General features: G+C 59.0%; 2 protein-coding genes across 5 annotated transcripts; one reads left to right on the plus strand and one right to left on the minus strand.

The window, feature by feature from the left end:
* The first annotated feature begins 1,854 nt into the window (after positions 1-1,854).
* On the plus strand, positions 1,855-16,837 carry LOC120592194 (protein S100-A7). Of its 4 annotated transcripts, XM_039849775.1 has the most exons (4): positions 1,855-1,881; positions 3,159-3,703; positions 15,595-15,752; positions 16,625-16,837. In XM_039849775.1, exons 2-4 carry the CDS (start codon positions 3,697-3,699, stop codon positions 16,787-16,789), a joined length of 330 nt encoding a protein of 109 aa, XP_039705709.1. In that variant the 5' UTR covers positions 1,855-1,881; positions 3,159-3,696; the 3' UTR covers positions 16,790-16,837. The 4 variants fall into 4 exon arrangements, with proteins under 4 accessions (XP_039705709.1, XP_039705712.1, XP_039705711.1 ...); XM_039849778.1 differs by lacking the exon at positions 3,159-3,703 and having other exon boundaries at positions 1,861-1,881; XM_039849777.1 differs by lacking the exons at positions 1,855-1,881; positions 3,159-3,703 and adding an exon at positions 11,391-12,597.
* Positions 16,838-20,956: 4,119 nt separating this feature from the next.
* Positions 20,957-24,207, minus strand: LOC120592196 (protein S100-A7-like). Its single transcript, XM_039849779.1, has 3 exons — positions 23,677-24,207; positions 22,010-22,167; positions 20,957-21,146 (listed from the first exon to the last, which is right to left on the minus strand). The coding sequence occupies exons 2-3, from the start codon at positions 22,148-22,150 to the stop codon at positions 20,982-20,984; spliced, it is 306 nt and encodes a 101-aa protein (XP_039705713.1). The 5' UTR covers positions 22,151-22,167; positions 23,677-24,207; the 3' UTR covers positions 20,957-20,981.
* Positions 24,208-24,456: the final 249 nt, after the last annotated feature.

Here is a 24,456-nt window from a genome sequence, read left to right on the forward strand (position 1 = left end):
GCCAGGCAGGTCAGGTGCCTTTTACTTCACAGGCCCGAGGGGGAGGCGGAGGTGGGGGAGCTCTTGACCGAGGCGGGAGCACAAACCCAGGTGCTGGGTGCTGGAGTCTGGGCTGGGCGGCTTTGTGGGGTGGGGGGCGTTGGGACTTGACTGAGAACAGGGAGGCTTACATTTCTTAGGAGTCACACAGGCAGGTAAGAGAAGAGCTAAAATAATAATATGACTGTCAATACCCGGAGGAGGTGAGGGAGAGGAGTTGGGAAATGGAACAAAGGTGAGTTAAATCTTTATCTTCCACTGCAGGCCTTCCGCAGGTGATGTCTTGAGCCAACGCACGAAGGAATGGAAGCATCAGCCACAGTATTGGAGTGATGGCCGCAAACAGAACGGAGGAAAGACCGTGCGTGGAGCAGGGAATGCTTATTGTTCATTACGATCGTTTCTGAACTCTCCAGCTTTTAAAAAGCTAGGTGCCTGTGTTAGTTTGGTGCACAGATAAAAAGGAAAGCATGATAAAATAAAAAAGTAAAAATCATTTGTAACGCGAATGGTTCTTATTTTCTAATTTGTGTGCTTTCGTATCGTCCAGATTTTCTGTAATGAAGGATTACTATTTATAAATAGTGGAGGAAGATTGGAAACATAAAAATAAAAATAAAAAAAATGATTTCTTAAATTTCAGACTGCAAACTCCGGGAGGGCAAAGAGCCTGTCTGTCTGCGTTGTCTGTCCTCCTCCAGTGCCCAGGGCGGGCTGGCCCCCGGCGGGTGCTCCGTGAGTCGGATGTGGGGGGCATTCGGGAGAGAAGGGAGGCAGTGATGGGCCTCAGCTCTGACCTGAGCTGGCTGGAGACTTGGGCCCTCCCCTCCTGGCCTCTCAGAACCCAACCCCGCAAACCGTTTGGAGGTCTTTGGATCCTCCCAGCTGGATCTGGGGTGTTGGCTCTAGCCGAGGACCCTGGAAAGCTCAGGTGTCTGTGTCTGGCCTGGCGGCTGGTGCACGATGTTGTCTGGGGAGCCCAGGAGGATGTCGGAGGAGGTGATGGAATGGGGGTGGGGGTGAAGCACAGGCCACTGGGGGGTGATGGAGGCTCCGGGCCCCGGGGAGAGGCGAAGTTGGTGCTCACTCCCTCGGGAGGCGGGTGGGGAAGCCACAGGGCGGTCAGGGACGAGCTGACGTGCTCTGCACCGTAATAATGGGACTAATCTCTGTGACAGATTGAACACACCTTGGGAGTGGGTCCTCTTTGTCTCAGGCAAGTTCAGAGCAGGTGTGACCCCAGCCCGACCTTGGAACCAGCCGGCTCTCACCAGCGGGGAGCACTTCTATAGTTGACCTGCAGCCTCTCTGCCCTATTAGCTTTCCCTGAGGAACCCAGGAGAAGCAGGGACTGTGGCTTTAACCATAGAGTGACCGGCAGGAAGCTCCCAGTACAAGGAAAGAGGGCTGGGCCTTCTCTGAGGGGAGACGGCTCCTGCCCACTCAGGCTACAGGTCCAGGGGTGAGATCGGGCTTCTCTCTGGGTGGGTGGGAGCGAGCCCAACACGGGGTGTTGGCTCTAGCCTTCCCTTGACCTTCCAGTCTGATGCCAAGAAGGTCATGATGTGTGCTTGGCCTCCTGGGAGCAGTGGTTGAAGGTGAGGATGCGCGGCGGGGCTGGGGACATCAGCCTGCTCAATTCAGAAATGCAGGCAGAACAAGGGGAGCTGGCTGCAGAGCAGTGCAGGGCCATTGCCAGGAGGGGGCAGCAGCGTTCCTTCTGTAGGAGCCAGGGCAGGTGGGGGAAGGGAGGGGAATGAGAGGGGAGGGAGGCTTCTGATGGGGGGAGGGCGCTCAGAAAGAGGGTGGGGAGTGGTTTGGTGGGAGCTGGTGGACGCACAGGTGAGCGGAGCCAGCAGGGCATCCATCTTGGCCTTGGGCGCAGGGTGTTCTGGGCTGTGTTCCCCTAAAGTTCACAGCCTGTTTTCCCGGATTCTGGGTGGGGGAGGTGACTTCCTCCACAGCCTCGGGCTTCTGGTAACACCTGGTTTTGATGAAGATTGTAAGTTCCAGCGCATTCTGACTTTTCTCTGATCTCAGGAAAGTCTGTCGGATTTTCTTTCTTAACTGGTGAGACCGTTCCCGAGACTCTTCCTTCCAAATGTTTAGCAATGTCAATTACTTGCACCAGTACTTTGTATGTTTTTCATTTGTTGTGTTTTGTTTTTGGGGTGGACGTTGAAGAAAAGGCTGAATTTCACATGTGACTCATGGCATAGGACAGGAAACAGGCTCCAGAGGCAGAGATGAACGAGCGGGTTTAAAGACCCCCAGAATCTGTGGGACTCTCAGGGGTGCAGGGTGGGGAGTTGGGGGTGGGATTCGGATAGGGAGACCCCTGTGGACATTTAGGCCACAAATGCAATTTAGAAAACTTAACGTCTAGATTCTGGTTGAGAAAAATACATAACGGTTTAAAATATTTTGGAGGTTGGTGCTGGAAAAGTTTGAAACGGCCGGAGGTGGTGTTTGTGATGTTACAGACGATGCTTTTAGGCCTGTGAACAGCAAATGCCGGCAGCTGGCCCTGGTGTGTTAGTTGTTATTTATGGGAAGAGCTCGTTTGGGTGATGGCCCACCGGGCTGGCTTTGGGAAGAAGGCACTGGAGAACGTGTCGTCCACAGATAAAACCGTCGCAAACCTGTCCGCCTCTAAGTCAGAGCTGAAGCAGGCAGAGCCTGCTCCCAGGGGGCCGGAGGGTCTGAGGCTGTGACGGGCGATGGGCGTTCATGGACGTTCAGTGCTGATGACTGTAGTTACGGGCTGAGCGGTGGAGGAAGTACCGTCTGGGGCCCGGTGGCAGAGGTCAGCTGGGCCTGTGCTCAGGGAGGCCCACAGAGCAAGTGGGGCTTGGCAGGTGGGGACCCAGGGTGGCGAGGGGAGAGAGGGCATTCCCCGGGGGGCACAGCCCGAAGGAGGGCGTGGGGCGGGACCGTGAGGCCTGTGACGTCAGAGCGGAGGGACTGGGGTGGGCTGTGGGGGCCTTGAAGGCAAGGGCGGGAGGGGCTGGAACTGATATGGTCAGAAGCTGCGATGGGACAGGCGGAAGTCACAGAGGGAGGAGGTCCCGTCCGAGGCTCAGGTTTCCGCGTGTTTGCTCAGTCTCTTCTCCCTTTAGTGACCCAGCAGGAGGCAGTGTGGCCCCAGAGGGCCCCTGGGCCGGGGTGTCTGGCCGGGACTCCGAGAAGATGCGTGACGCCTGTGCAGCCACGAGGAGGGCAGCTGGAGACTGACCGTCCCTCTATGATGGGTCTTGGAAGAAGGACTTTGTAACTTCTGGTCGCGAAAATAAGGAATAATTGATTTAAAGTGAATTATAAATCGGGGCTTATTATTTCAAAGAACAATACAACCCAGATGTCAGAGGTTCCTGGCTTTGTTTATTCCTACACTCCCCTGGGCCAACATCTGCAATTCTTTCTTCTCCCTCAAGAAAGACGCCCCGATGGCGATGAGCAGAGCCCCCCAATGACCGCGGCCAAAGCAGGAAGGGAGGGCAGAGGCCGTTTTCTTCCAACACCCTTTTCTAGCCAGAGCAGGAAGTCTTTCTCGTACGTTCTCCAGGAGGCTTCTCCCTCAGGTCATCAGCTGTGGGTCGGCTGGCCGGGCAGGTGCGAAGGAAGCTTTGAGATGTTTCTGGCCTTTTCACCTTCGTCATGGAAGGTGAGTTCAGCTAAGGAGAAGGGAGGAGGGGGAGGGGCCGGCCGGTGGCCCCGGCCACCGACAGTGACAGGGGCCGCTGGACACCGGAAGCGAGGAAGAAAGACCACGTCCTCCGGGCTTGCGGGGGGAAGAGGGGGCCTCCTGGGGTCCAGAGCGGCCTGCGTGTTGGGGCCCGGAGCGTAACCGCGAGTCGTGTGCTCGGAGCGCGTGAAGCCCCAAGGGGGGCACCTGCGCCGGCCTCACCGAAGCCTGAGATCACGGCCGCCTCGGTGTCTGTGCCCCCTCTGCAGTTTCAGCCACGAGGACTCCCCTGGAACCCGCAGGGCGGACGTGGCCCTGCGCCCCTGTGCCCTGCTCTGCGGGGAAGAAGCCCCGGCCGGGCTCTCCCGGGAGCAGGTGGCAGTGAAGAGCCGGGACCAGAGCACGGCTCCTCCTGAATTCCCAGAGCCCACCGCCCAGCCCTTCCGGGCAGGGGGAGAGGGGTGCAGACGGAGCGAGGGCAGATGAGCGACAGGCAGAAGGCCGTCTGATGGGGAGTCACCCGCCCTCGGGGTGAGGGGACCAGGGCTCTGACGTGGCCTCGACTGGGAAGGCAGGGGCCTTGGGGGTGTAGATCTGGGTGGGGGGGGTGCTATGTGGGGTGTCAGCTGTGCTCAGCAGGAAGAGGCCTATGGGGAGATTCTAAGAATGGACCTGAAGGGCTGGGGGAGCAAAGTGGCCAGGCTCCCTAAAGTCAGCCCACGTCGTCACATGGGAGTTCACAGAGGCCCTGTGGGGCCGGCGGGCCCTTCCCCTCGCTCCGTACCCACAAAGCTGTCCTAGGTGTGGCTGGGCCCCAGGGCCTGGGCCGGGCCACAGTTGGGTAGCGGTGAGGTGACTCACTGGAGGCTTGAGACGGGCCCTTTGAACATGCTTGGGGGCGAGGGTGCGCTTTCCTCCAGAACCCAGCCTCCTCCGTCCACTGTGGCCCACCCCTGTCGAGGCCCCACCTCAGGGCCGTCCTCCCGTCCTCCCGGCGGCTCGTGTGTCAGCCAACTCCTGGCTTGTCAACTCTGCGGTCAGCAAACCTCTCAGAGTAAACAGAGCCCCCCCCGCACCCACAAGGCAGCGCGAGTGCCTGGTCAGGGCTCAGGTGCCCCGAGTCCGGACGTGGTTCTGTCCCTTGCCAGTGGTGTGGCCTTGGTCGAGTCCCCCGATGTCCTCAGCCCGGGTCTTGTTGTCCGTAAACCAGCCGCTGGGGCTGTGGGGCGGCCGTGGCCGAGGTGACCGGAACCCCAGCTCAGCCTGTGAGCTGCGTGACTTCGGTTTCCTCGCCCCCGAAGGGCGCTGGGCTGTCTGCAGAGTCGCACCGGTGCCAGGCTGCTGCTTGGCACTCGGAGGGCGTCAGCTCCCCGACGTCCCGCGGAGCTTCGTTCCGTTCCCAGCTGTTCTCCGTTCTGCTCCACTTGCGACTCGGGCTAATGTTGGCCAGAACCCCAAACAAACTGGGTCGTGTCGATTAAACTGGTGAGCGATCAAGAGGGATCAGCATGTGCCGGCAGGGCTGGGTGAGAACCTGAGTCAAATCACCATCCCGACCGCCGTCTAAATGGGATCGAGAGGCCCCGTGATCTGCGACGGGCCACCAGGATGGGGCGCAAGCCCGTCTGGGGGCCGTGGCACGGGCGGCGACCGTGTGCCATCGGATTCCCCGCCTGGCTGAGGGGCGGCGGGAACGTCGCTGGGGGAGGAAATGGGGGATTTGGGGGAGCAGCCCTGTCCCCCTCTTCTAGCCGTGCCCTCGACCAGCTCCTCTCCTCCCAGGGGGTCCCGTGCCCACTCGCCACTGGACCCGAAAGGAAAAGGACACCTCGACTTTTAGGGGCAAAGGGGGAACTCTGATGAGTCTCGGGGTTCGATTTTAGAGCCCTCGGGCCCGGCGGTGTCGCTCTCGTGGTCGAATGTCCCCATTTGTGTCCTGGGACTCTGATTAGGATTCGCACCCTTGCCACCAGCCCCCGACTGCCACTTCTGCTACTGTAGAGTCGCGGCTCGCAAAGAGGTGGCATGAGACTTGAAAATAAGCACGTTTAAAAGAGGCAGCAGAGTCCACCAACTAAGAGCATGGACCCTAGAGCTGGACCGGGTTTGAATTCGGACTCTGCCATGTACTGCCTGTGTGACCTTGGGCGAGTGCCTAACCCCACCGTGCCTCAGTTTCCACATCTATCAAGAGAGGGCGACAGTCATCGTTCCCACCCCTTCGATTTGTTGTGAGGAGTCAAGGGATCCTGTAGGTAGGAAGCGTGGAGTGGTTCCTGACACCAGGTGGACCTTACGTAAGCCTTAGCGATTTGCATCCTTGAAAGCCTTTCGAAAGCTGTTCCTTGGGACACTAACATCCTGTTTCTCAAGAAGCCTAACGCAGACGCGTTGCCTCAGGTGAGCTCCAGGTGAGGTCACGCGGCTTGGGTTGAGGTGCCATGTTGCATGATGCAGACGTTTCTTTATCACGAGTGACATTTTCTGTCTGTTGGGGTGACCCCCCCACGGGACCGAGGTGGCCCGAGGAGCTGAGGTTCCCTACCTTCGATTTCACGCCCGGGCGGACGGTCCCGCACTATTTTAACCGGCTCTTTCCCTCCGCTACCGAGACGTAGACGGGTCGGATGTGCGCCTGACAGCATCACGTCACTTCACCTCACGTCAGAGGCTCGCCGAGGGCTCCCTCTGTGCCGGGCGCCACACTCACAACCGCTTGGTGACTATTGTCCTGCTTACTCCTCGACGACCCTGCGAAGTCAGTATCACTGTCCCCATTCTGCAGGCGGGGAACCCGCGTTCAGAGCATAACTTGGCAAGGTCACATGGCTAGGAAGTAAAGGAGCTAAACTTCGAATCTGTGTTAGTTGGGTCCCCGAGGCTAGGGCTGTTCACCGTGAGATCACGCGGACCAGCCTCTCCGACAGGGCCGGTGGCCGCTGGTCTTGCCGCCACGCCAAGCCCTCACACGATGAGCCTGGCACTTGCCACATGTAATTTTAACACAATAGAAACACTGACACATCTGGGCTTGCTTCCAGGGTGTGCCCGCTTTCCAGAATTTTCTAATTATAATTTCTGCAATATGTTTTAGCCCTTACATAAGGAGACCTCACCGTCAGTTTCTTTTTTTCCTGGTGACTCTGGGGCAAGCAGTGGTGCAGGGGACCCGGGGGAGGAGGCGAGTGTCATTCTGGCCACGCAGACGTCCGGTTGGCCTCTCTCGCTCCGGTAATCCAGGAAGGGCTTCCAGCTCGGTGCCATCAGCGCTCTGGTGGTCGGCTCTGGGCGGGGCCGATGTCCCCTTCTCTAGGTGAGATCTGCTTGCTCCTTGTTTTTACCTCAGAGACAGAGGAGAAGCAACGCCTTCAATAAGAAATGCACATGTTGATTTGTAGGTAGCAGCAGCCGAGGCCCTGGCGAGGATGGCCTGAGCAGACCACACACACACACACACACACACAACACGAGAAATGCCAATTACCCACCAGCGTAGGGTATAAACCATTACCAGAGTCCTAAATGTAAGAGCTGAAACTATAAAACTCATAAGAAATCATGGCGGGGGCGGGAGGGGGTAAGTGTCACAGCACCGATTTTGACAATGATTTCTTAGATGTGACGACAGAAGCTCGTGCCAAGAAAGAAAAAAAATAGATAAATTGGACTACCTTAAAATAAAACTGTCATCAAAGCACACAATCAAGAGATCGATAAAGCGATCCACACAACAGGAGGAAATATTTGCACATCACATGTGTGATCGGAGTTTAATATCCAGAATGTGTGTGAAGAGCTCCTGTAACTCAACAACAAAGTCAATAACCTGATTTAGAAATAGGCAAAGGACTTGAGCAGACGTTTCTCCAGAGAAGATGTCCAAATAGTCAATGAGCACGTGAAGATACGCTTCATACCGCTGATCATTAGAGAAACGTGACTGCAAATCAAAACCGCAAGGAGATATCACCGCCTAGCAATAGGATGGCTCATCTAAGAAACCAGAAAGGAAAAAAAACCACGTGTTGCTAAGGAGACGGAGAGACTGGAACTCTCACGCTCCGACGGGGTGAGGTGGTGCAGCCGCCGTGGAAAACGGCGTGGCGGGTCCTCAAAAAATTATAAACGGAATTACCGCGCGATCCGGCAATTCCGCTCCTGGGTGTATATATCCAAAATAATTGAAAGCAGGGTCTCAAAAAGATACTCGCACACCCGTGGTCATAGCAGCGGTTATTCACAAGGGTCAAAAGGTGGAAGCACCCCACGTGTCTGTCCGCGGAGGAATGAGAAAGCAGAGCAGAGTGTATACACACAGTGCGATATCACTCGGCCTTAGAAAAGGAAGGACTCTGTCACACACTGCAGCCTGGGGGAACCCGGAGGACATTACGCTAATGACCGAAGCCGGTCGCAGCGGGACAAATACTGTACAAACTCACATGCGGCCCCTTAGTGTAGACAAATTCATGGAGACAGGAAGTAGGATGGTGGCTGCCAGGGGCTGGGGGAGGGAAATGGAAAGTCAGTGTTTAAGCGGGACAGAGTTTCAGCTCTGCAGGATGAAAAGCGTTCAGAGATGGACGATGTCCGGCAGTGATGGTCGTTGGGCAGTTCGTGCGCCGAAGGCCACGGGAACGGTCAATTTCCCGTTATGTGTATTTTACCACAACTAAACGAAGGAGCGCGTCAACCATCGCACACCCGGTGCGTCAACCATCGCACACCCGGGGAACCCTCTTGGGTCCCCCACACGCAAAGAAACGGACGTCTCGAATCTGGCGTTTATCCGTCCCTTTCAGTACTCAGTGTTGTCTTTTGGGACTTTATGCGTCCGCCGTGGCCACCTTCGCTGGCTGTCATCTTGGTGACCGCCGCCCACGTCGCTGTGCGTGGCGCTAGCTCATTAATCTTCACCGTCACGTCGTGTAGTACTGTGTGTTCTCCTGCGTTGTATGAATTCTGCAATCGATTTATCCGTTCTCCGGCAATTCTATTGATTCTTATCTCCTGGCCGGTAAACTGCTTCCTCTCTTTGCTGCTGCTAACCGCAGCCCATACGTATTCTTACACAGACCTCTTTGTAGCTGACTTTTGGATCCACCGACAGCTTGCAGAGTGAGCTGCCTTTGTCTCTGCAGAGAGAGGGAGACAGGTCGTGGAGAGGTGAGCTGCCTCGGCTCTCGGGGCGCCTGGCGATGGCTGGAGGAGTGGCGTCTCGGAGGCGACTTCTGGCTGGGAACGTCGTGGAGGACAAGGAGGGAGTAATGTGGCAGGGAGGGGCGTGGATGAGAGAGCCGGAGAGATTTTTGTGTTGAGACAGTGGGGTTGGTTTGGGCGAGAGGAAATGGCTTCTGATAAAAATTTCTCGAACGCTTTCTTGATGGTGCTTTGGTTAAATCCCCAAGTTGAGCCCTTGAAGACAGTCTGAAGCTGCCACTGTGGCGTCTTTGTTCCTCTCTTGACTGTAGCTACGTGCAAACCCAGCCCAGCTGGCGAGGTGGGGTGGCGGGGAGGAGCCAGCGCTAATCAGATTAGACCTGCACTGAGCAGTTAACCAGTAACTGCTGACTGAGTGATCCCCGCATCAGCTCCCTGGCAGCCCTTGAAAGCCGGCCCTGCTCCCCTCCTTCTGTGCTGGGCTGAGGGACCCTCCCATCCCCTCCCTCCCTGACCTTTGTCCCCTGGGAGCTAGGATGAGGGCACATTCTCTTGTGTCCTCTGCGCTCTGTGCCTGGAGGTCTGAAGCAGGGTCTACGGGGAGTCAGAGGCAGCAGAGCTCCTCAGGGAACAAGCCCCCTCTGCCCCCATCTGAGTGGGGAGACTGAGTCCTGCCCTGAATAAGCCGGCAGCTGGGGAGGGGACACAGCCCGCTCCCGAGGACCACCCAGGGAGACAATCTTGACCACAGCCCCCACTGAGAAGGCGGGAGACCAAACCACCTGGGCAGCAGATGTAGGTGGTGTTCATGGCGGCAGGGCTCAGAGAAGGGGCTGGATGTCAGGGGCAGAGCTCCCGGAGGGGCCCAATTTGAGGAGGGGACAGGCCTGAGCAAGGCCTGGGCGGGAGACGGAATGTGGAGGGGGACGAGGCTGCCGCTGGCCACACAGGGACAGATCGTGCCAGGGCAGATTTAGGCACAAGGCCACGGACCTCGCCTGCGTCGGTGCCAGCGTCCAAGGGCTCATCGTTCACAGGAGCCCCTCCCAAGCAGGGTGGTGCCTCTGGCATGGCAGCTGTAGCCAGGACCGGGCTGAGAGCAGGGGCGTGGAGGGCGAGGTCCCGGATCCCGGGTGAGAAGGGGCATCAGACATGCTCGGGGCTGGCAGCGGTTCCCTGAGTCCTTCCTATGGCAGAGCTGGCGAGGAGGCTGGGCGGCTCCGCGGACCCCCCTCGTCCCTCCCTTCAGGCCCTGCATCCATCTGCTCTCCAAGCCGGTTGTCTGTCCCCGGCCTTGCTCAGACGGATGCTCATTAATCACCACCAAGCACCAGCAGATAACAAAGGAGAGCTCACCTTTTAATGATTTAGTTAGTTCGGCAGAGAGTGACTTGGATCTCGCTGACCCCTGGCGATATAGCCATGAATAGACCAGAGACCCATCTTCCCTTCTGAGTTTCTCCTATAGAAAAAGATATACTCTTTGAACAAAGCACAAGTTCCCTGCCGTTCAGAGCCCGGAGTGATCTGGCCCCTCTGGGGTCCCTCTCCACCACCACCCCCTGCCCCGGCCGCCACGCGCCACCTGCTCTGGCCTCCTTCCGGCTCCTCCGTCACAGGCCATGTTCCTTCCCACCACAGAGGCTTCCCCCGACCTGGAGCAGTCTCCCACGCCTCCCGCTACCTGGCTACCTCGTGCTTTTGGCACCGGTCGGAAGAGCCTTCCCTGACCCCCCAGATAGGGTCGCTGCCCTGCAGTGAGGACCCGATCCAAAGGAAGCTGGAGTTTTTCGTTAACTAACTAACTAACTGTTAGTTTCAGACACAGCGGACTTCAGAGCGCGGAAGAGGATTGGAGCGTGGGGCCGGTTCGTCAAGAAGACACAGCAACTTTCACACGCATCTGCCGGACCATGAGGCGAAAACCGCTGGACCTGCAGGGAGACACAGACACGGGGGCGACTCTGTCGGAGGCGTCAGTGCCCCTGCATCGGAGATGAAGCCTCCCACGGCCACGAAAGCCATAAGGACACAGGCGAACTGAACAGCATCGTCAACCGACTGGATCGAATTGACTTTCAGAGATGACTCTATCGACGGCAGCAGAAAGCAGGTTCTTCGCAAGCTCATGCAGTCCATTCATCGAGACAGACTTATTCTGGGCCAACAAAACACACCTTAGCCAATTTAAAACAAAGGAAGTCATATAATGGATGCTCTCAGACCACAGTGGAGATAAAATAGAAATCACTAATAGAAATGTGGTTGGAAAAATCCCAGAATCTGTACACATCAAACACACTTGCAAATAATGCATGGGTCGAGGATGAAGTCTCAGGAGACAGGAAAAAGTAATTTCAACTAATGAAAACGAAAACGTAACTTATCCCAACATCATTTTGGGATGCAGCAAAAGCAGTGTTGAAAGGGTCATTTTTAACACGGGACACATATGCTAGGAGAGAGCCAAGGTCTAACATCAATAACCTAGGTTTGCATTGTTTGCATTGTGGGGCATTTAGGCATGAGCACAGTGCTTGGCACAGATGGTTCATCGATGGCAGGTCTTTCGTTAGGAGCTATGATTCCGCAGTGCCTGCACGGCCGACCAGAAACAACCTTCCCTTCCAGACGCCCGAAGCGTTAGAGAGGGTTGCACGCCAAGCCGACCTGCACGCGGAAGGCAAGTTTCCAGAGGCACCGGAATGCCCTGTAGTCTCTCTGATGGTGGCGCGTGATAAGGGAGATGCAGGGGGTGTGACTTGGCTGCTAGGCACAGCGGCTGCAAACACTGGTGTCCCCGACAGCTAATAGGACTGATCTGACGCTGGACCCCGGGAACTGGGCTCCGCGTCCCGAGGCTCATTCCCAGCTCATTTCCTAACACGCAGGATTGACGCATCCGGGGCCCGCCCTGGGCCCTTCCGTACCCCTCACCAGAAAGTGTGACTGATACCCAGGAGAACATGAGGTCACAGTCAAAATCCCTGGTCCCCTGAGCAGGAAGTCAAGACGAGGAAGAGCGTGTGGCATCAGAGGCAGAATTCTTGGCAAACCTGTCACATCTATACGAAGGAATACTAACGTGGAAAAGCTCAGACATTTAGCATTGAGCAAAAGAAGGCGGACACGGAAGAGTAGACAGCATGTTTTCATTCACGAAAAGTCTGGAAAGCTGGTGAAACGTCAGTCTTTGGGGATGTACGCGTAGGAGGCAAAATAGGAAGAAAATCGAGAGAGCCTTATCCGAAACGACCCGAGGCAGGTTACTGGGGAAGGGGGCAGGGACTGGAGGGGGCGCTGGCAAGGTGCCCTTCACTGGCCCAACGACAGTCACAGTGTCACAGATGATTCATCGGACTGTAGATTTTGGCTCGTTGTACTTTCCTGTGTGATCGATCGTTATCAAACAAAAAGCATAAGTCGAACACGGACCAAGAGAACGGTTCACATTTGCCAGAGTGCTCACAACAAGCAGAAAAAAATCTATCGCTTTTTGGGAGGAATTGAAAGGAAATAGAGATTAGAGGAAAATAGATAAAATAAGAGAGACCTGGCTACAGGGCGATGATGTTTAGACCCTGTGATCCGAGGACTGGAAACATCGGCCTCTGACACAGAGGCCGAGAATGAGCAAAGGAACCTTACATACAAATATTAAAAACTATTTGTAAGCATTTGACGTGGCTCGAATCTCAAGGTCTACACCGGCGGTGAGTGGGAGTGAGTGTGTGGTCCCTGCAGGCAGGCCCCCCACGCTCAGGTTCCTGTGCGTTTCCCCCCCCGAGGCTTTCTTGGGTGAGGGCGGGTCACCCGAGTGATCAGGTAGGTGCTGGTGCTGGTGGAGATGGGGCCATCACCAGGACAGAAGCCGGGCTGCGGCGCGGGGGCCAGTGTGGTGGGAGGGCCGGTACTACTCAACGGGATGTGGCTCCCAGGGGCACCCAGGTGCGGCAGAGCCCCTCGCTCCCTGGGAGGACGTGCTAAGGGGAGCAGAGAGCAGGCGACGAGGCGTCGTGAGTCAGCAGGGCAGTTCCCGGAGGCCCCGGGCTTCATCGTGACCTCCAAGCTCCCAGTTCCCGCACCCGGACCAGCCACCTCACTGCGGGTTGGGACACAGCAGACCCCAGGGCAGGGCCACTGACTCCTGTGCAGACAGTTTTGCATAGGGGAGGACGAAGGCCACCGCGGGTTTCTCAAAGTCATCAGCGTGGGCGGGGAGCCAAGTTTGCCCAGAGTCCTACCTGATGGCTCATTCCACATTGGCCACCACCGCCACTGCCTTGGGGGGCCCCGGGCACCCCTGGGGCTGCAGAGTGACGTTCAACAGTGTGGGGCTCAGCTCAGACTGATGGTGGTGACGCGAACCTCCCCTCACCGCAGGTGACGTGCAGTGCCTACCACCCTCTCTGTGTTCCCTCAGAGTCACCGTGGGTCATGACCCCGGTCACCTTCCGGGGCTCCAGTGGGACCTGATGTGAAGCTGGCAGTGAGGTGACCCTGCTTCCATCCTCGGGACTACGAATCCCTGAGGGAGGGTCCTGGGGTGACCCGAGACGTCTAGAGGAGTCGAGAGAGGCTGAGTCAGGCTCGTCCGGGATGAGATGTGGCTTTGCCATCCACTGGCTGCCCACACGGGGACGTGGGCTTAAGTCCTGACACCTCTGCTGCCCTGCTGGACCTGAGGGGACAGTGCCATGTCACAGGGTCACAAAGGTCAAGGAGGAGTGTGTGTGGTGGGCACCGTGCTCCTGGCGCGTGTCGAGGGTGTAAGCAGTGGGGGCAGCCACGTGACTCGAGCACGGACGGTGGCAGTGCGGGAGAGGAGCCAGCAGGACACGCTGGCCTTCAGACTCGGAACTCCGTCCTCTTGAGGTCCAAAACCCAGTTTCTCTGCCCAACGTCCTGTCCCGTTGTGACACATCCTCCTGGCCTCCCGGAGCCAGATCCAGTCTGGGACAGGACGAGGCTCTAGGTGTTGTCCCTTGGGAGGGAAGCGCCTGGGGTTTCACCGGGAAGGCTGAGCACACACTCCTAGGCGTGTCCCGCCCACCTGAGTGGGCCCTGCTCCAGGAAGCACACGGCGCCCGAGGCCCAGGGCCCCGGCCCCGGGGTGGAGCCAGGCTGAGCCTCATAAAGGGACCGGTGTCGCCCAGAAGCACATCTCACTCTTCCTTCCCTTGGTGATCCCCGCTCCGCTCCGGTAAGTCGGCCCGACCGGCCTCGCCCAGGACGAGCGCTCAGAACACAGCGTGCTCTGCGGTGCCGGGGGGGACACGGCAGCGACGGGGGGTTCGGGGCCGGGGTCCAGGCTGAGCTCTGCCCCCTACGGGGCTGTGACTCCCCCCGCTGCGGTGTCACCCGCGGCCAGGTGACCGGACCAGACTGTCCCCAAAGCTGGCTGGCTCTGCAGTGACAGCTCTGGGGAAGTGTCCCCGGTGGGAGCTGAGGACACGGCTGTCCTGTCCCCCTGGTCTTCTTTCCTGTCCCGACTCGCCTGCCTGGCAGTCTCTGGTCTCCGAAGGCCCACTCTGCACCCCCACCTCGGGGGAGTGGGGGTCCCTGCCACCACCAGCACGGCCCTCCTGACCTCAGGGCTGGCCCCCACCACCTTGCCTGTGAGATGGCCGGACTCTACTTGGTTGGGAGCCCATCATGCACAGGTCCCCACCAGCTCTTAGCGAGGGGAGTGCCCGGTGGCCTTCTAGGTGCGGGGCTCAGCTCTGGCCTGGCACGTTGGGGCTCAGCTCTGGCCTGGCACGTTGACAGATGGCCTTGGTCAGTTCCACTTAGCGACATAGCATCAGGGACCATCTGCCGGACCGTGAGGCGCGGTGGCAGTGTGGAATGCCCACACGGGTAGCCATGCAGGTCCTGGGCACTGTGGGCGTCTGGATGTGACGCTGTCCACCCGTTCCTCCATCTGGGGGTCCATGGTGCTGGGGGGTCACCAACTTTGGGCATCAGGCGGCTCCTGATCTAACGGGCTCTAGCCTGGGCGTCCGGTGAGCGGGGAGGAACCTGGGGTAGAGACCCCCAGAGCAGAGAGGCTGAAGCAGCCCACGCCCCACCCACCATCGGCCTGAGAGCCCAGACAGGGACCTGTGCTGGCTTTAACTCCAGCCCTCCATCCTTCTCTCTCGCGGGGATGGTCCAGGAGGCCTAGTCAGGACTGGGGACAGGGCCTGCTTCTCCGCTGGCACTCATGCGGCCCCCAGCCCTTTCCATGCAGACCTGCTTCAAGGTGAGCTGGCCTCAGGGGGTCATGTCCCGCAGCAGCCAGGAGAGTCAGACAAGACCAGCAAGGCCCTGTTTGTCCCCAACTCTGACCTCGACGTTGGCACTGGGGGAGAAGACTGTAAATATTTGAGTGTGGGCTGCCACAGGCTGCCTTTGGCCCGGGGCCCCCCTCAGGCTTCTGTCACCTTCCGTGTGGTTGACCCCACCCTCTCCTCTTCCCCCTCCTGTGGCCCTGTCCACGGTGGGCTCCTGTGTCCTCCTCTGTCTCCCCGGGAACCCGACCAGCCTGGGCCCCGGTGCCAGACCTGGTCTCGCCCTCCTCCCTTGAGCAGGTCACTTACCTCCCAGGGGACACAGGTCCTTCTGGTCCACCTGGGCCTCCTGCACTGGCCCCCAGTGTCACCCCGTAGTCCTGACTTACAGACCGCAGTGGGGAAGGGTGACCGAGGTCCCGTCATTCTCTCTGGCAGCTTCTTCCAAAGCCACGATGAGCCACACGCAGGCTGAGAAGGCCGTGATGGACATGATCAAGCTGTTCCACACGTACACCAAACCCGACGACATGATCGACGAGCCGGGCCTGACCAAGATGCTGCAGGAGAATTTCCCCACCTTCCTCAGCGCCTGTGTGAGTCGGGGCGGCTGCCCGCCTTGCGCGGACCTGACGTGGCCGAGGACGCTCTGCCGTGTGACCTTGGACAGGGCGCTCCCAGTCTCCCATCCTCACTAGTCACATCTGCCAAAGGCCGTCGTGGGCTTCATATGCTGGCTTGTCATCGGGATGTGGGACATGACATGTGTGGCCAAGTTGGCTGCAAACGGTCGTTGTAAGGTGGCTGCACGGTGCCACCACTGGAGGGCGCTCCACCCGCCCCACTGCCTCCAGGAGCCTGGGGCCCATGAGCTCAGGCCCTGCCTCTAGAGGCTCCCGCTGGCCTCCTGAGACCAGAGGCAGGTGATGGGGGTCGCGTGGTGACAGAACTGACCTCCTTTCTGGACGACGGGAAAGCTCATTCACAGAGCTTTTTCTATCTGACAATTAGATTGGACTGAACTGGTCACTAAGTGGCCGTTATGAGGGACACAGACACTGGACGGGCGCGTGGAGGGACCTCAGGGTGGGATGATTCGGGGGTAGAGAGTGGGCAGAGGAGGGCGAGCACGGGGCGAGGCCGCATGTGGGTCCCTGGGGGGAGCTCGGGCTGTTGGGGCCCTTGCCGGGAGGGGTTCCGGCTGGAGACCACTCACCCACAGGTCACTGGTCAGTGTGGCTCTGGGCAGAGCACACACACCCCGCCTGGGTCCCTCAGTCACACTGGCGCGTGGGCCAAGGACTCCCCCTCAGGGAGCTCAGGCTGATGCTCACACCACCCCCGCCCTGTGCTCCTCCAGCGCCCCCTCCCCCGCAGCCCCAGGTCCTTCTGTCCCGGCTCCGCCCCACCCCATTCCACCCCCGACACCTGGGGATGAACTTGTCTCGTGTTGCATCTTCTCCCACAGGACAAAAAGGGCAAAGATTACTTGTCCCACATCTTCGAGGATAAGGACCAGAACAAAGATAAGAAGATCGAGTTCTCCGAGTTCCTGTCCGTCGTGGGGGACATCGCCACAGACTACCACAAACAGAGCCACGGAGCACCGGCCTGCTCCGGGGGGAGCCAGTGAGCCCAGCCCGCCAGAGCCTCCTGACACCCCACAAACAATAAAGCGTGTTTCCCCCAAACACTGGCCTCATCTCTCCTTCTCTTGGCTCCTTACGCTGCCACTTCTTGGTGACCTTATTCGGGAATCTCTAGGGAGAGGCTTGACCCGGGAATGTGTCAATGGGGTGTCGTCCCTGTGGACTCCAGCATGACTGGCCAGCTCTCTCAGCTGGGCTCGTGTCCACTCTGCGCCCGCTCCCGGGGGCAGCTGGCTTGCCAGGTCCCAGAGGTGAGCCGCACAGAGCACCCTGCGGGGCTCCGCCGAGCTTTTCCTTCTCGATCAGGGACCGGCATCTGGTGGTCAGGGAACCCCAGGGAGCAGGAGCCCAGGTCTCAGCTCTGTGCCTCATGCCCACCTGCCCCTGCCCCAGCACGGCCCCGAGGGCACAGGGGAGATGGCAGCAGCAAAACGGGCTTCCTGGGTGGGGACCCGGGATGTAGGAGGTCGTGTCACTGTGAACGGGAACTCGGCAGTGCCCAGGGACTGGAGTCCTTGTGTGCTGTGCGTGTGCAAGCAGTGTGGGTGTCCCTGTGGAGGTGAGACGGAGTCACCGTGTCTCATCTGGCCACGTGGCCCCCCACTTCCTCCTCACAGGCTCCTATTCACCCCTTAAATGGGGGGACACTTGGCACAGAGGTCAGGCAAATGTCTGCCAATCTACCCCACCTGCAGGAAGCACGCAGGGGGCGTCTCTCATCCAGGGGGTGACTGTCCACTCCCTACTCACGCCATTCCTGGGACACTTCAGTACCCAGACCGTCACCTCCCTCCGCTCCAGAGTCATCATCCTCTGCTGGCCATACTCTGCACCTTGTCCCCATCTGAAACAGGTCTGAGCTCTTTGTCCACGACATCTCAGGGTCTGGTCAGGCCCGTCTGTGTCCCCGCTCCTTCCATGTCCTCCCGCCCGCTCTCAAACCCGGGAAGTCCCGCTTCCCTGGCCGTTGTCACCTTCTCTCCCTGAGATGCCCGCTCTGTCCCTATGCAGCCTGCACCGCATGAGCTGTCACAGCAGCTGCTCTCAGTGGTCTAGCTAGGCTCCCTGGGGCTTACTGTCTTCGGGCCCACACCTCCCTGCAGCCCCACCCCCGAACCCACCCCTGCGCTGTCTTCTGTCCTCCTGCAACAAGCCTGCTGGTCACTGCTGGAAACCGTCAGGCTGGGGCCCCCAGGAGCTGGAGTCTGCCTTGCTCTGAGCCCAGCCTCCCTGTCCCCATCCTGGGAACCTGGGTCCTGATGGTCCGAGTCCTCTCAACCCGCACCCACCACGCCTGACCGTCTCCTGCCTGCACGTCCCTTGTCTGTATCCCCCTCCGCCGGATGCGTCTGTCCGCGCATCATCTGCTGGGCTGAAATCATATTTCGTGACTGAGATTAGATGTCGACTTCTCCTTAGAGATTCCTTCTGGAAGAGACGCTTTTCCCCTTCTATCACGGGAACGTCCTCTGCTCTCTGTGCCGTCCCTCACCTCATTGCTGGGACAGCGACCACCCCGTGTCATGGTTCCCAGGCTTGTGTTCCGTCCAGACGTCGAGTCTGTGATGGAACACAGTTGCCTGAGCGTCACGGACCCCGGCACCAGCCACTTGGCACACGATAAGTATCTAGGGCTGTTTTTCGTTTAAACGCATTTGTGTGAGTCCCGGTCCGTCCGCCCAGTGTGGTAACAATCTGATAAGCAATCTGAAATCTCCAGGCCCAGAGGTCAGCGGTGAAACTTAGAAGGGCCCCCGGAAAGCAAATTTAGGCTAAAAAGTTGAACGTGAACCGCGACCAGCTTCTATCAGAGCCGCAGCCCTGACCTTCCCAGACACGGAGATGCTCCACCCACGGACGGCTGATGCGTCCTTCGTCGGCAGGCAAATGTCCACTGCCAGCTCCACGGCCTCTGGGGGACCCGCCAGCCTTCTGTTACTCCGACTCACAGTGCTTGTTTCGTCGCCAATGGCACCGTGAAGATCGGCGTGTGGCATGCAGAGAAGGACTTTTTCACCCATCTGCTCTGGTTGAGGAACCACCTCCTTAGGGGGGGCCTTGCCTCATGTCCCCAAGTCAGGGTCACATTCTCCATCGCGGAGCCTCGTGTCAAAAATGGGGCTCGTCGCGCTCTGTGAGAACTTCCAGGTCTGTCCCTGCGTCCACCGGGGTGTGATGTCCCTGAGGGCGGGGACCACAGTGCTCATGCCCATTTCTCCTGTGACATCGCAGCTCGTGCCATGCCAGGGGCAGTGGAAGGTGTGAGTCCTTCCTCCCTGGGGGTCCACGGGGTGGAAGAGGGCTGACGTACGGGGAGAAGTCAGGCCACACCCATCGCCCTTGTCCAGAGCTCCAAACTGTCACCAGATCAAAAAATGGAGTTGGTTTCAGCCATTTTCCAAAGAGGAGTCGAGTGGGGTCTTGTGTTCACTTTCGATCAGAAGAAGGCCAGTATGGAGCAGCGCCTGTGAGCGTGAATTTTATAATGATACCGACCAGGAATGAAGATTTGTTCGGAAACGTACTAAACTGCAATTAATTTAAGAGGAATTAGGAATTAAAATGGGAGAAACAGAGACAACTCCGAGCCCATGCCCACATGACAGCCAACACAGAGAAACCGAACAACCCTGAGGGCATCCGGCATCCCGAGACGCTGTCCGAGGTGCTGAACGCACCCCCCCCCCTGCTCTCGCCACCCGCTCCTGCCTCCGCTTACTGGCACCCACCTCGCGCTTCCTCCGCCGTCTCTGTAGGTGTCCTGGCCTTCCCGCCTGAGTGCAGGCTGGGCTAGAGTCTTATTCACAGCTGTACTAGAGCATCATCGCCACTACTTGCTAACTATAAAGTCAAGGACTCTTCAGCGGACCGGTGTCTTAGACAACAAGACGAGACCATAAACGGGTATGGACCCACCAGGAAAGAGGTTCCTAGGGACAAACGTCTTGTGCTTATCTCTTTCTACGCTCAGGAAGGGGATGCTGTGCCCACCTCTCCAGAATTCCTGGCACAGGAGGAAACAGGACCCTGTACTCGCCCTGCAGCTGACATTGGATGTTGCTGGTCCAGAAGATTGGAGAACGTGACCTTGTTTAGCCTCGGGGTGTGAGAAGAGCTTCCTGTTGGGGTTTAATGAGACTAGGGGGCCTCAGGAAGAAGCCCCAACGTACACGCGCGAGAAGCGGCTAGGAGCTGAGCGAGGTCCTCACGCCACACGTGACTCCATCTCTCCTCCTCAGCGTTGTGAGCAAACAAGATGATTTGAGGACGGGTTCCGTAACTGTGGGACACTGCCGATTTTCTGTCACCATGGGCAGGCCGCAGGGTCAGTGCTTAGGAAAATTCTCTGTTGTGTTCAGCCCCACTCATTCTGCCAAGAATACTGGCCAGTGAAAGCCAAGTGGGGCTTAAGACCGTGCTTTGTCCACTCGCTGGTGGAGGATGAAGGCAGACGAAATGGGGTTCCCTGGGGACGTCCCTGAAATGAAGTTCCCTTGTATGCATGCACACCAGTCAGTTCAACCCAGGGTCTCATTGTCCAGAGTGTCAAGAATTTGGTAAACAAAATTGTGTGTTAAAAAAAAAAGCAGAACTAATTGGGGGAAACTCGTAAATTAAGGGCCAGCAAGGAGAGGTGCAGTTTCCATGATTTAGCAGAGCATAGCTGTGGTTTAGGGAAGCTGGGTGCAATAGTGAGCGGGGGCATCTGTGGGGAGTGAACGAGCAAAATATAGAGGCTGCACTTTATCCAACGAAAGCAGAGAAGGGGTAGTCACACTAGACGTGGGCGGAGCATCGTGGACACAGGTGCAGATCCTCCGTGAGTTCCTCTAAGGCGGCTGTGTGGGCCTGCGGGACAGAGGGCGCCGATGCTCTTAGATGTGGTTTAACGGAGCCGGTTGGTCCACGTGAACGGCATTAATTTAGAATAAAGCTCTTGCTCGGGAGGTGATGACTGGAGTCCGGACCGCGCTGTTTGCGGAATCCCATTATGCGTTTACCTGGACCCACCCCCCTGGATCTTTGCTAAGTATGAAGCCGACCTCTGGAAATGGGGATTCTGGATGGTGGCAAACAAGGAATGATGGACACGGGGAACAAACGCATTTACACGAAAAATAATTTCAGACAACACTTTATTGTTTGTGGGTGTCAGGAGGCTCTGGCGGGCTGGGCTCACTGGCTCCCCCCGGAGCAGGCCGGCGCTCCATGGCTCTGTTTGTGATAGTCCGTGGCGATGTCCCCTAACACGGACAGGAACTCGGAGAACTCGATCTTCTCATCCTTGTTCTGGTCCTTATCCTCGAAGATGTGGGACAAGTAATCTTTGCCCTTTTTGTCCTGTGGGAGAAGATGCAACACGAGACAAGTTCATCCCCAGGTGTCGGGGGTGGAATGGGAGGGGTGAGGCGGAAGAGCCGGGACAGAGGACCTGGGGCTGCGGGGAAGGGGTGCTGGGAGCACAGAGCTGGGGTGGTGTGAGCATCAGCCTGAGCTCCTGAGGGGAGTCCTTGGCCCAGCCAGTGACTGAGGGACAGGGGTGCATGTGCTCTGCCCAGAGCCACACTGACCAGTGACCTGTGGGTGGGTGGTCTCCAGCCGGAACCCCTCCCGGCAAGGGCCCCAACAGCCCGAGCTCCCCCCAGGGAACCACATGCGGCCTCGCCCTGTGCCCGCCCTCCTCTGCCCACTCTCTACCCCCAAATCATCCCACCCTGAGGTCCCTCTACGCGCCCGTCCAGTGTCTGTGTCCCTCATAACGGCCACTTAGTGACCAGTTCCGTCCAATCTAATTGTCAGATAGAAAAAGCTCTGTGAATGAGCTTTCCTGTCGTCCAGAAAGGTGGTCAGTTCTGTCACCACGCGACCCCCATCACCTGCCTCTGGTCTCAGGAGGCCAGCGGGAGCCTCTAGAGGCAGGGCCTGAGCTCATGAGCCCCAGGCTCCTGGAGGCAGTGGGGCGGGTGGAGCGCCCTCCAGTGGTGGCACCGTGCAGCCACCTTACAACGACCGTTTGCAGCCAACTTGGCCACACATGTCATGTCCCACATCCCGATGACAAGCCAGCATATGAAGCCCACGAGGGCCTTTGGCAGATGTGACTAGTGAGGATGGGAGACTGGGAGCGCCCTGTCCAAGGTCACACGGCAGAGCGTCCTCGGCCACGTCAGGTCCGCGCAAGGCGGGCAGCCGCCCCGACTCACACAGGCGCTGAGGAAGGTGGGGAAATTCTCCTGCAGCATCTTGGTCAGGCCCGGCTCGTCGATCATGTCGTCGGGTTTGGTGTACGTGTGGAACAGCTTGATCATGTCCATCACGGCCTTCTCAGCCTGCGTGTGGCTCATCGTGGCTTTGGAAGAAGCTGCTAGAGAGAATGACGGGACCTCGGTCACCCTTCCCCACTGTGGTCCCTAAGTCAGGACAACGGGGTGACACTGGGGGCCAGTGCAGGAGGCCCAGGTGGACCAGAAGGACCTGTGTCCCCTAGGAGGTAAGTGACCTGCTCAAGGGAGGAGGGTGAGACCAGGTCTGGCACCGGGGCCCAGGCTGGTCGGGTTCCCGGGGAGACAGAGGAGGACACAGGAGCCCACCGTGGACAGAGCCACAGGAGGGGGAAGAGGAGAGGGTGGGATCAAACACACGGAAGGTGACAGAAGCCTGAGGGGGGCCCCGGGCCAAAGGCAGCCTGTGGCAGCCCACACTCAAATATTTACAGTCTTCTCCCCCAGTGCCAACGTCGAGGTCAGAGTTGGGGACAAACAGGGCCTTGCTGCTCTTGTCCGAACCTCCTGGCTGCTGCGGGACATGACCCCCTTGGGTCAGCTCACCTCGAAGCAGGTCTGCATGGAAAGGGCTGGGGGCCGCATGAGTGCCAGCAGAGAAGCAGGCCCTGTCCCCAGTCCTGACTAGGCCTCCCGGACCATCCCCGCGAGAGAGAAGGATGGAGGGCTGGAGTTAAAGCCAGCACAGGTCCCTGTCCGGGCTCTCAGGCCGATGGTGGGTGGGGCGTGGGCTGCATCAGCCTCTCTGCTCTGGGGGTCTCTGCCCCAGGTTCCTCCCCGCTCACCAGACGCCCAGGCTAGAGCCCATTAGAGTCAGAAGCCGCCTGATGCCCAAAGTTGGTGACCCCCCAGCACCATGGACCCCCAGATGGAGGAACGGGTGGACAGCGTCACATCCAGACGCCCACAGCACCCAGGACCTGCATGGCTACCCGTGTGGGCATTCCACACTGCCACCAGCGCCTCACGGTCCGGCAGATGGTCCCTGATGCTATGTCGCTAAGTGGAACTGACCAAGGCCATCTGTCAACTTGCCAGGCCAGAGCTGAGCCCCAACGTGCCAGGCCAGAGCTGAGCCCCGCACCTAGAAGGCCACCGGGCACTCCCCTCGCTAAGAGCAGGTGGGGACCTGTGCATGATGGGCTCCCAACCAAGTAGAGTCCGGCCATCTCACAGGCAAGGTGGTGGGGGCCAGCCCTGAGGTCAGGAGGGCCGTGCTGGTGGTGGCAGGGACCCCCACTCCCCCGAGGTGGGGGTGCAGAGTGGGCCTTCGGAGACCAGAGACTGCCAGGCAGGCGAGTCTGGACAGGAGAGAAGACCAGGGGACAGGACAGCCGTGTCCTCAGCTCCCACCGGGGACACTTCCCCAGAGCTGTCACTGCAGAGCCAGCCAGCTTTGGGGACAGTCTGGTCCGGTCACCTGGCCGCGGGTGACACCACAGCGGGGGGAGTCACAGCCCCGTAGGGGGCAGAGCCCAGCCTGGACCCCGGCCCCGAACCCCCCGTCGCTGCCGTGTCCTCCCCTGGCACCGCAGAGCACGCTGTGTTCTGAGCGCTCGTCCTGGGCGAGGCCGGTCGGGCCGACTTACCGGAGCGGAGCGGGGATCACGGAAGGAAGGAAGAGTGAGATGTGCTTCTGGGCGACACCGGTCCCTTTATGAGGCTCGGCCTGGCTCCACCCCGGGGCCGGGGCCCTGGGCCTCGGGCGCCGTGTGCTTCCTGGAGCAGGGCCCACTCAGGTGGGCGGGACACGCCTAGGAGTGTGTGCTCAGCCTTCCCGGTGAAACCCCAGGCGCTTCCCTCCCAAGGGACAACACCTAGAGCCTCGTCCTGTCCCAAACTCGATCTGGCTCCGGGAGGCCAGGAGGATGTGTCACAACGGGACAGGACGTTGGGCAGAGAAACTGGGTTTTGGACCTCAAGAGGACGGAGTTCCGAGTCTGAAGGCCAGCGTGTCCTGCTGGCTCCTCCCCCGCACTGCCACCGTCCGTGCTCGAGTCACGTGGCTGCCCCCCCTGCTTACACCCTCGACACGCGCCAGGTGCACGGTGCCCACCACACACACTCCTCCTTGACCTTCGTGACCCTGTGACATGGCACTGTCCCCTCAGGTCCAGCAGGGCAGCAAAGGTGTCAGGACTTAAGCCCACGTCCCCGTGTGGGCTGCCACATCTCATCCCGGACGAGCCTGACTCAGCCTCTCTCGACTCCTCTAGATGTCTCGGGTCACCCCAGGACCCTCCCTCAGGGATTCGTAGTCCCGAGGACGGAAGCAGGGTCACCTCACTGCCAGCTTCACATCAGGTCCCACTGGAGCCCCGGAAGGTGACCGGGGTCATGACCCACGGTGACTCTGAGGGAACACAGAG

Source organism: Pteropus medius, unplaced genomic scaffold (genome assembly GCF_902729225.1).
Source record: "Pteropus medius unplaced genomic scaffold, Ma_sr-lr_union100, whole genome shotgun sequence".
NCBI classification, from domain to species: domain Eukaryota; kingdom Metazoa; phylum Chordata; class Mammalia; order Chiroptera; family Pteropodidae; genus Pteropus; species Pteropus medius.

What these genes read in the sequence shown, in the direction of transcription:
- LOC120592196 (XM_039849779.1), bottom strand. Translation starts at nt 22,150, where the DNA reads ATGAGCCACACGCAGGCTGAGAAGGCCGTGATGGACATGATCAAGCTG. An exon ending in CCACCTTCCTCAGCGCCTGT is followed by an intron (nt 21,147 to 22,009) that starts GTGAGTCGGGGC and finishes CTTCTCCCACAG; the next exon opens with GACAAAAAGGGCAAAGATTA.
- LOC120592194 (XM_039849775.1), top strand. An exon ending in CCACCTTCCTCAGCGCCTGT is followed by an intron (nt 15,753 to 16,624) that starts GTGAGTCGGGGC and finishes CTTCTCCCACAG; the next exon opens with GACAAAAAGGGCAAAGATTA.